General features: G+C 42.9%; 1 protein-coding gene across 1 annotated transcript in view; it reads left to right on the top strand.

Annotated features, from left to right (window-relative positions):
• Positions 1-1,189, top strand: part of LOC310793199 (MOB kinase activator 2) — a 5,657-nt gene extending 4,468 nt beyond the window's left edge. The window contains exon 5 of the mRNA XM_083654955.1: positions 1-1,189. This exon is cut by the window's left edge and continues 8 nt beyond it. Within this exon, the coding sequence (XP_083511081.1) occupies positions 1-234 (234 nt within the window). The 3' untranslated portion in view covers positions 235-1,189.
• Positions 1,190-12,017: the final 10,828 nt, after the last annotated feature.

The raw sequence follows: 12,017 nt of genomic DNA, 5'->3' as shown, positions 1-12,017 counted from the left end.
TTTCCTACAGGCTTCGTCTTTCTGGTCCAGAAGGTGTTTCTGCTGCTGTTCAGAACTCTGGCTCACATCTACTGGTGTCACTACGCAGAAGCACTGGCGCTGGGCCTGCACCCACACCTCAACACACTCTTCGCACACCTCACACTCTTCTGCCGGCAGCATGCTCTCCTGGATCCAGAGGACACGGCGCCGATGCAGGACCTCATCGCGGCTCTGGGACATGGCTACACCTAAACAGCAGCCGCACATTTTCAACCTGTTTATTTAACACATCCTTGACTCTGTTCAGCCTGTGACAAAGGCCATGTCGTGATGATCCTCACCACTCTGGACCAAGACATGGATTTACTTCAACACATGATGGAATCTGTTCTCTTTCACGTGGAGACTATCTCTCCTCACTACATCTCCAATGTAGATGTTATGGGGAGATGCTCCTCATGAGAGCAGCTGACGTGGATTAGCTCGTCTTTTAAGACACATCATCACATCACATCACGGCTGATTGGCCATAAAGGTACTGCGCAGCCACAGTCTTGATTTCCACGCGGAGTCGAGCAGTCGGGGTTTGACAGCAGTGTGCATCCACTTCCTGTGTGAAGAAGGAGACTTGATCTGACGGTGCTCCTCTCTGGATTGACTGTCTGTCTACATAAGCTGTAATAAGCAGTTTGCGGCGAGTGGTTGAAAGCCGTGGTGTGCTTGCAGGGGAGGAGGGGAGGGCGGGGCTTCACAGCTAAATTGCTATATTCCCGGGCCGAGGTGGCTTTTTGTTGGTGGCAGCGCTGCTTGACACACAGGTGATGTGATTATGTGTCTTAAAGACTAATCCACATCAGCTGCTCCCATGGGGATCAGCTCCCATACATCTACATTGGAAGTAGTAGTGGGGAGAGATAGTCTCTCCACTCACAGAACCTGGGTTACACGGTAACCAACCGGTCCTGTACATGGAGAACGAAGAACTCAACTTTGAGCGAAGGAAATTAAATAAGAGCAGACAATGAGTATCTGGCTCCAGCCCTTCTCCTCCTGTTGTATATAGTCTAAAGCAGTTATTTGTGATATTGTGTGACTCATATTGCATGTTACAGACAGTGTATTTTAAAAGGAAGGTGCATCATTGTTATGTTTTAATCAGGTCAAGAACTTCAAAGTCATTTGCCAAGTAATCCTTGTAGACTTAACATAATAAAAAAAACGTATTGAATTGTTCTCCGGTGGCTTTTCTTTATCAAACAATACAGTCCACAGTTACGAGAAACAAAATGTGACCACTCCCATCTGTATAGAACGGCACAAATAGTCTCTGCATCTTAATGTCTGCTTGTGAACACTAGTCTATAATAAAGATCTTTGTCAGATATTTGCATTATCAACACAATTCCTTGCTCTTTTCACTAATCTAATCTGGAAATGACTAAATAAGAAAGCGGAATGGACTGTAGAAAAACAGAAGAAAATTAAGTGAGCAGTCATTTCCGTTTCACATATTCTAAATCTGTCATTGAAATGCAGTGCTATTTAACAATTCGCTTTTTCCATTATCATATGATCATAACCATGGCTTTTTGTCAGTACTTTGACTAAGTTAATGTGTCTGATATGATTTACAAGTTATTAGAACAGTTGTGTTCCTCTTCCTCAGTATTGAGAAGTTGCACTATCGTTTCTCTCTCTTTATCAGTGTCACAGTTCTCCATGCGGGCGTTCTGTCCAGTTACCTGCAGCTGGCTTATGTCTTTTTAGGCTGCCATGTCTTGATTGCCAATCCTGCATGAGCTGTTTGCAGTGTCCTCAACAATAGTGTCATCTGAATTTGCTTGAGAACAGCTCCACCTGCTGCCCAGAATAAGAACTGAGTGAGTATCGCCCACAAAAATAGGGAAAATTCAAATTCCAACTGACCTTGACAGCAAATTCCTTACAGAAAACCCTGGAAAAGATAGAGATGGTGGGTTCATGCATCCTGTTGGCTTTAGTATACATAAGTCAAATTCAGAAATGTGAAAAGTACAGACTACAAAGTAGCCTAGCCGTATACACAATGGATTCAGCTAATGCTAAATAATGTGATATTGGAACAATTCTAGGCTCCCCGCTAACACAGTGGTGTCTCTCCAAAGCCTCTGGGACACACTCAAATGCATCATAAATCACTGATGATATCAACAAGTTCTGGTTCCAACAGCTACACAAAAGCAACACCATAACTTGAACATGGCCGTCTGGACAAGGCAGGAAAAGAATGTCCTTTGACTGAAGGATGTGATCAGGTCATCCTTGAATCCTATAATGTTGTGCGTCATGGCTTTCTGACAGAAAGCCTTCAGGGCTGGCCATGTGCCAAAATAAATTATAACCCCCAATCTTTCCAAGTACCCCCTGCAAGCTGCTCAAGTACCCCAGATGGTAAATCATCTCTTAGTCCTCTGTGACAGTATTTTCCTGTGTGTAACCTCTAACACATACCCGCCACACGGGGGCCGTATGTTGCCCATGTGTGCTTTATAGTAACGTTCAGTCATAACTCATTTATAATTAAGCCCATAGTTAATGAACTAATCATGTACAAAACACACACACAGTCACATATTTTATATACTGTATATGTTGTAAGCCTAATTTTTGCCATCACAGCTGCTTTTTACATGTATGGGATAATACAGGCTAATATACAAGGTGTCCCAAGCTCTGAGTCATTATAAACTCAATTAGCTACAGAAGCTAATGTTCACATTCAGTCCTTGTATATTTCTCTCATGTGTTCATCATTCCTTTCCTCCTCTGTGTGTGTGTGATTGAGAAATGAATTGCAGGTGGTGTTCATCCTAATTGGCCTGGTCAGGTGTCAGATTGCTGCTGGCTGATTGGCTGGTGGAGAGCATTTAAGCCAGCTGATGCCATCCTGTCGCCCCTTGCTCTCCTCATTCCCAACGATGATGGCTGCTGTGCTGACTGCTGTGTTCTGTCAGGTAGGAACTGTGTGTAGACCTACTTTAGTAGTTCTGCAGAACTTTATTAAGATGTGTCTTTATCTTGGTAGACCTGTGCAGTGTAAACTGTAAATAGTTACCTTCCAGATCTACACTTTTGTACACTGTAAATAACACTTACCCAAGTAGCAGAAAGTAGGGGGAGAAGCCCTTTAGGTTTTTGTAACATTTTCTCATGTTTATTTTGTAGGAGCTTATAGGTAAGAGCTGTGTCTCTTATTTAATCCATCATTTTCTTTTCTTAGGTAAATTTAAGGTTGGGGATTAGTTTGATTGGTTAGTTGTGTTGGGGCCATGCTGTGCTCTGAAACTAAACCTGCTACTTGTGAACTTGTGATGGTGGTTTGGCTGATCATCCTTGGGAGTGGGAAGAGTGGGGGCACTTTTGTGTTGCGGTCCCGTTCCCCGAGGCCGGTTCCTAACATAATTGGGTGCTCGTCTGCTTTTCTCATTCGTCAGCACGTCGTCTGTGAGTGTGTGTATATATATATTTTATATGTTTGTCTGGTGGGCAGTCTTTGTGCAGGTGGTAAATGGTGTTAGTCAAGGTGGCTTTGCATGGAGCTGAGGAAGCTCATGGTGGTAAAGCTGGAGATGTTTGTTGGAGGAGGAGCCGGTCAGAGGGGACCAGTAAGACTGAGGAGGGGCGTGACAAGGCAGGGCCGTCAGTAGCACCGTTTCTCCTCTTTCTGTGTAGACTGCTACCCTACAAGAGTCTCCGTACATAGACTTGCCTGTCTCTGACTCCCAAGCCGTCTAAATCAGCGATACAGACGTATTTACAAGTGTCACAGAAACATTTCAAAGCCACATATTGAGAAGAAGAGTTCATAGCTTCTCGACGTCGGGGTTAGAAAGCTCGACGCTGCTCATAAATGCCTCTTTTCATCTGAAGTCTGTGCTGGTGATATTTTTTACCGAGCTTTTGGCCAGAGTGGCGCTGTTGAGCGCTCTGACGGCTGGGAGCTCTAACCTGGAAAAAATATCACCAGCACAGACTTCAGATGAAAAGAGGCATTTATGAGCAGCGTCAAGCTTTCTAACCCCGACGTCGAGAAGCGATGAACCCTTCTCAATATGTGGCTTTGAAATGTTTCTGACACTTGTAAATACGTCTATCACTGATTTAGACGGCTTGGGAGTCAGAGTCACAGGCAAGTCTATGTACGGAGACGGGACTCTTGTAGGGTAGCATAGTCTACACAGTAAGAGGAGAAACGGTGCTACTGACGGCCCTGCCTTGTCACGCCCCTCCTCAGTCTTACTTGTCCCCTCTGACCGGCTCCTCCTCCAACAAACATCTCCACCAGCTTTACCACCATGAGCTTCCTCAGCTCCATGCACACCATTTACCACCTGCACAAAGACTGCCCACCAGACAAACATATAAAATATATATATACTCAGACGACGTGCTGACGAACGAGAAAAGCGGGCGACCCCCTAATTATGTTAGGAACCGGCCTCGGGGAAGGGGACGGCATCACAAAAGTGCCCCCACTCTTCCCACTCCCAAAGATGATCAGCCAAACCACCATCACAAGTTCACAAGTAGCAGGTTTAGTTTCAGAGCACAGCATGGCCCCAACATCAACAAATCAAACTAATCGCCAACCTTACCTAAGAAAAGGATGGATTTAAAAAAAAAAATAGACACAGCTCTCACCTATAAGCTCCTACAAAATAAACATGAGAATGTTACAAAACTAAAGGGCTTCTCCCTCCTACTACTTGGGTAAGAGTTATTTAGTGTAAGAAAGTATAGATTTGGAAGGTAGCTATTTCCAGTTTGTACTGCACAAGTCCTACCTAGACAAGGACAGATCTTCAAGTTCTAAAGAACTACCAAAGTAGGCCTACACACAGTGCCTACCTGACAGAACAAAGAGTCAGCAGAGCAGCCATCATCGGTGGCAATGACTGCAAGGGATGGGCATCCCCCAAACCAATTTAACAGTGCAGACACAGGAAGTTGGTGAAATAAAAGTTTGGGGCTATCATTTAACACTTTATATGCAATAGCATAAACGTTTGAGTCTGTGTTCACATCATTCCTTTCCTCAGTGTGTAATTGAACTATGAGTCCACTCATTGTACTCCAAACTATGTTGACTCTTTGCTGTGTTTTGTCAGGTAGGAACTGTGTAGGCCAACTTAGTTCTTCAGAACTGAAAGATGTGTTATCTTTGTGGACCTGTGCAGTATAAACTGTAAATAGCTACTTCCAGCTCTACACTTTTGTACACTAACATCTTACCCAAGTAAAGTAGCAGGGAGAAGCCCTTTTGTTTTTTGTAACATTTTCTCATGTTTATTTTGTAGGAGCTTATAGGTGAGAGCTGTCTTATTTAATCCATCCTTTTCTTAGGTAAGTTTAAGGTTGGGGATTAGTTTGTTGTTGGGGCCATGCTGTGCTCTGAAACTAAACCTGCGACTTGTGAACTTGTGATGGTGGTTTGGCTGATCATCCTTGGGAGTGGGAAGAGTGGGGGCACTTTTGTGTTGCGGTCCCGTTCCGAGGCCGGTTCCTAACATAATTGGGGGCTCGTCCGCTTTTCTCGTTCGTCAGCACGTCGTCTGAGTATATATATATATATATATATATATTTTATATGTTGGTCTGGTGGGCAGTCTTTGTGCAGGTGGTAAATGGTGTGCATGGAGCTGAGGAAGCTCATGGTGGTAAAGCTGGCGGAGATGTTTGTTGAGGTGGAGCCGGTCAGAGGGGACCAGTAAGACTGAGGAGGGGCGTGACAAGGCAGGGCCGTCAGTAGCACCGTTTCTCCTCTTTCTGTGTAGACTGCTACCCTACAAGAGTCCCGTCTCCGTACATAGACTTGCCTGTGACTCTGACTCCCAAGCCGTCTAAATCAGTGATACAGACGTATTTACAAGTGTCACAGAAACATTTCAAAGCCACATATTGAGAAGAAGGGTTCATCGCTTCTCGACGTCGGGGTTAGAAAGCTTGACGCTGCTCATAAATGCCTCTTTTCATCTGAAGTCTGTGCTGGTGATATTTTTTCCAGGTTAGAGCTCCCAGCCGTCAGAGCGCTCAACAGCGCCACTCTGGCCAAAAGCTAGGTAAAAAATATCACCAGCACAGACTTCAGATGAAAAGAGGCATTTATGAGCAGCGACGAGCTTTCTAACCCCGATGTCGAGAAGCTATGAACTCTTCTTCTCAATATGTGGCTTTGAAATGTTTCTGTGACACTTGTAAATACGTCTGTATCGCTGATTTAGACGGCTTGGGAGTCAGAGTGACAGGCAAGTCTATGTACGGACTACGGAGACTCTTGTAGGGTAGCAGTCTACACAGAAAGAGGAGAAACGGTGCTACTGACGGCCCTGCCTTGTCACGCCCCTCCTCAGTCTTACTGGTCCCCTCTGACCGGCTCCTCCTCCAACAAACATCTCCAGCTTTACCACCATGAGCTTCCTCAGCTCCATGCAAAGCCACCTTGACTAACACCATTTACCACCTGCACAAAGACTGCCCACCAGACAAACATATAAAATATATATATACACACACTCACAGACGACGTGCTGACGAATGAGAAAAGCAGACGAGCACCCAATTATGTTAGGAACCGGCCTCGGGGAACGGGACCCCAACACAAAAGTGCACCCACTCTTCCCACTCCCAAGGATGATCAGCCAAACCACCATCACAAGTTCACAAGTAGCAGGTTTAGTTTCAGAGCACAGCATGGCCCCAACACAACTAACCAATCAAACTAATCCCCAACCTTAAATTTACCGAAAAGAAAATGATGGATTAAATAAGAGACACAGCTCTTACCTATAAGCTCCTACAAAATAAACATGAGAAAATGTTAAAAAAAAACTAAAGGGCTTCTCCCCCTACTTTCTGCTACTTGGGTAAGTGTTATTTACAGTGTACAAAAGTGTAGATCTGGAAGGTAACTATTTACAGTTTAGACTGCACAGGTCTACCAAGATAAAGACACATCTTAATAAAGTTCTGCAGAACTACTAAAGTAGGTCTACACACAGTTCCTACCTGACAGAACACAGCAGTCAGCACAGCAGCCATCATCGTTGGGAATGAGGAGAGCAAGGGGCGACAGGATGGCATCAGCTGGCTTAAATGCTCTCCACCAGCCAATCAGCCAGCAGCAATCTGACACCTGACCAGGCCAATTAGGATGAACACCACCTGCATCTCATTTCTCAATCACACACACACAGAGGAGGAAAGGAATGATGAACACATGAGAGAAATATACAAGGACTGAATGTGAACATTAGCTTCTCTAGCTAATTGAGTTTATAATGACTCAGAGCTTGGGACACCTTGTATATTAGCCTGTATTATCCCATACATGTAAAAAGCAGCTGTGATGGCAAAAATGAGGCATATACAGTATATAAAATATGTGACTGTGTGTGTGTTTTGTACATGATTAGTTCATTAACTATGGGCTTAATTATAAATGAGTTATGACTGAACGTTACTATAAAGCACACATGGGCAACATACGGCCCCCTGTGTGGCCCGCGATGGAATTGCAAATTTTTTTTTTTTTTTTTTTTTTTTACAGTGCACCTGAACGCAACATGCAAGATACCCGCTGAATAAGTGTCCAAATGTTCATGTCATTCTGGCCAATATTCTTCTGTTATAGCATTTCAGTCTGGAATATGGAATATCTTTCAATAATCTTTATGACTAAAAGGCCAAAAGTAATCTCATGTGTAAGAAATGGCTGTTCTACATTGAGGTAGAAATTTAAATAATTAACTTGTTGGTTTTGGATTTATTTAGCTTCAAGAGTGCATGTTCGTGTGACCCTCAACACAGGCTTTGAGAATCCCGGCCACTTACTGATACTTATGCTTAAATTAACCCACTCATATTCTGGTTTATTTCAAGAAAAACATTTCGGATAGTGGAAATTCTAATTGGCTGGTAACTTTAAAATCTAGCAGCCATATTGGCAGGTGGTGAAAAAAGTTAATTTCAAGCCCTGCAGGGAGAGTGTGGTGACATAGGAGTGAGTGAGAAAAGGATCAAATATTGGTGGTTAAGACTGAATAATGACATCACAACTGTTAATTTAAAATTAGTTATTCCTCTAAACCTGGCTTCAAATGCCCCAATTTTTTCGCGCTGGCGCCGTTCAGCCCTCAGCAAAATCTGGTAGCGAGGACTTTTTTTGTGGCCCTCTCTATCATCAAAGTTGCCCATCCATTACGGCATGACAATATTTGTTCGGCCCCCGGCAACAATCTGGATTTTTCATGTGGCCCCCCCATGAAAAATGGTTGCCCACCCCTGCCCTAGGGGTACACGTACCCCTGGTTGGGAATCACTGGCCTACAGGATAGGCTCCAGACGCCCCAACCCTGAAAAGTATTCAATACGAGCAGTTGAATGACAAATCGATGATTAGTATTGTATAGTCTCTGTTGCAGAGATGTGCAGACCATGCACTCCCAAGTTTCACCACACAGAGGCATTAAGACGCCGCCTCTCTTCCTTTTTGAAAAAAGCCTGAAAAATGGGTGCAAGGAAAAACTTTGTTCTTCTTTTTTTCAGAATTGGGCAGCCTATGGTAAAGGTTACACTAATCTGAATACTAAAAATTGGTTACTTCTACAGTATCTTGCAGAAGTTAAAATAGATGACAAACATTCCACTAAAGTCTGTAAATTGGTGGAAATTGTCATTTTACCTTCATCTATATAGCATTTGGTGGCAAACTAATCTAAAAGTAATAAAGTAATCAGATTATTTTGCCATCAATCCATAATCTAATAGAATGTTTTGCCAATATCAATTTTAACCAGTAATCTGTGAAGGAAAGGAAGTAAGCTCAGCCCTGGTTTGGACGAGGATCTTCACAGTCTGATAGGCAAAAGGCTCAAATGACTGATCTTCTGAAAAGACAAAAAGAAGATTGTCTGGCAAAATATGAGTTCATTATAACTGCAAACGACCCGCACAGCAAGTTCACATGAAAATATATCTCTTTGGTCTACATCTCACCTCTACCTCCTCCAACCCTCCTGTACTAGCTGCACTTGACTGCTCTTTTAGTTTCCCCCTGCTTTCACCAGATCTTTCTTTCTTTCTTTCTTTCTTTCTTTCTTTCTTTCTTTCTTTCTTTCTTTCTTTCTTTCTTTCTTTCTTTCTTCCTTTCTTCCTTTCTTTCTTTCTTTCTTTCTTTCTTTCTTTCTTTCTTTCTTTCTTTCTCTCTCTCTCTCTTGGCACCTCCACTTACACCGTTTTGTCCTCTTTGTTACAGAGCTATGTAGCCTACACTAGTAGTAAGTTCTTAAATGTTCTTTCAGATATATTGGGTGCCCACAGGATTGGAATAAGGTTCCATAATAGCATTAAACAGACTACAAACCCAATCACGTTTAAGGTCAAACTGAAACACTGGCCTTTACATTTAGATAATGTACCCCTGTAAAGACAAGTTGTGCAGGCAGGCAGCATTGTATGCAGCTCATTTACAGTAATGGACCAGTTTGAGTATAATTATGTACTTTAGCCTGTTGTCTGAACAATGCCTGTTATTAAAGCCCAATGTGAATATTTTCGGTATATTGATGTTTTTTGTGCTTTTATGTGCCACTAATGCAGTATCTTTTAATCTTTAATCGTTTAATTGGTCATTTTTAGCCACTCTTTGTTCCCTTGTTCCCTGTTTTTGTTTTATGATTCCCCCCTATTTGTACTATTCCTGTGCTTGTATTCTTTTTGATGCTGTTTTTATTTATGTAAAGCACTCTGTGCACTCCTGCTGTGAAGGGCGCTATAGAAATAAAGTTTTACTTACTTACTATCTCAAAGTGAAATTGTAATTTGAAATCGTCGAATAAATAAACTAAACTAAAGAAAAACATGATAAGTTGTGCATAAATGCCTAAAACGTTCATGTGCTGTACAATATCATCTCACAAAAAACGATGTGACACCAATTCCAAGTTCAAAAGCAATAAAGTTGTGTAGAATAATGGATGATCTTGGTGGCAAATCACACATTTCTTATGAGGAGAAATTCAAATGTGGAACTTTAGAATTGCTCAGAAGCGTTCTTCTATCTCACAATTCAAGACTGAAAATAAGTGATTGCAATAACTGCCCAAACCTAACCTCTGTAACTGTGAGATTGAAGGAAGCTTCTAATTCTAAAGTTCCAAATTTGAATTCCTCATCATAAGAAATGTATGATTTGACACACCAAGATCATCCATATCAGACTAGTCTACACAACTTCATTGCAGTTACAGTTTCCATGTGGCCACATGCCCCCAAATCAAATTATTTTTGGAATGACTTTGGCTGCAAGTGTACCAAATTATATGCTTTTATCGTCCCCAAAAAAAAGCACAATTGTTATGGAACTTTTAGCTAAGATGCTCCACTATAGATCCCCCCCACAAGAGTTTCAATTCTAGTCTAACAGTGACTTTTTTCTTTCAAATGGATGCATGCATGTGCGTGTGAGGGAGATTGTCCAGTGTCTAATACAGTATGTGTGCTCATTTGCATGTTGCACCTATAGAGTGTGAATGGGGCCAGACAGCTTTCTGCATCTCTGATTTCAGCTCGAGGTGTCCAGCAAGCCTGAAACTGAACCTCAGCCTCTCCACTCATGCAGAGCCAAAGCATCTGTTCCTGCAAGGAGATCAGATAGAGATGGGATAAGTCTCTACTGTGGATACACACACACTCTCTCTCTCTCTCTCTCTCTCTCTCTCTCTCTCTCTCTCTCTCTCTCTCTCTCTCTCACTCACACACACACACACACACACACACACACACACTCTCTCTCTCTCTCTCTCTCTCTCTCACGCACACACACACACACACACACACACACACAGTGATCTGTTCTTGGGACAGAAGATAGGAGATGTGTTAATGCACATGTTGGACTGGGTTGAGGCTCACAGTGTTAGAAAACAGCTTAGGAGGTAATACTGCAAACTGCTGAGTCACGGGTACACGCACGCACGCATGCACACACACACACACACACACACACACACACACACACACACACACACACAGTCATTTAATTAAGGCCGGAGGCACCTCCACATACAGAGCATTCCTTAATCAGGTTCAGAGTCTGAGCCTCTCATCTCTGTTCCCTCCTCGTCAGAGGGAAACGTGCTCGTACTGAAACTGACAGAACAATGCAACCAATTTAGAGCCAAACAAACTCTATCTTTGACTTGATGTCTCTCCAAGGCTATTTGAGGAATCTGGGGATACAGTGACAGTATTGGTCAGGCTGCCCCACAGGCGTTAGAGTTACATAAACGTATACATGTGTACGAGTCTGTGCACGGAGACACACACACACACACACACACACGCACGCACGCACGCACGCACGCGCGCACACACACACACACACACACACACACACACACACACACACACACCACACACACACACACACAACACACACACACACACACACACACACACACACACACACACACACACACTCAGATATAATTGCTTCATATCAAATCCTAGCAAGTGCACCACACAGGTGTGCAGCATTCAGAGGTTGTGTTGTGCAGTGTACCATTCACACTTTACAGCCACAGTGTGACCATGAGGGGAGCTACACTCTACTGAACCACAACAGCCACATCCAGGAACTATATGGAGAGGAAGAGAGCTGGTTACTTGTTGTAACTGTAAAATGTGTTATATTTCTCCAGGGATTTATTTGGATGAAACACGAATAACTAATATGAAGTGACTGCTGATGATTGTTTTTTTTATTTTGGATTAACATCATAAAAGACATGTCTTGTCTTGGGTTGTAAAGAGAAATGTCAGTTTTTGCAGTTTGCTTTATAAATGTCAAGTGAACCTGTTCTGCAGCAGAATAACAAGCGTTAGAAAGGGCACATGTGCATGAATCTGTGACAAAGCTTTTACTGTAGGCTGTGCAGCTGAAACCATTGATTTGTCTGCAGCTGTTGTGGAACAACCTATCGCATCACGCCAACAGA

This window comes from Poromitra crassiceps (assembly GCF_964638095.1).
Source record: "Poromitra crassiceps genome assembly, chromosome: 18".
Lineage (NCBI taxonomy): Eukaryota > Metazoa > Chordata > Actinopteri > Beryciformes > Melamphaidae > Poromitra > Poromitra crassiceps.
Note: the sequence above shows the minus strand (reverse complement) of the source record. Positions and strands in the feature narration are given on the sequence as shown.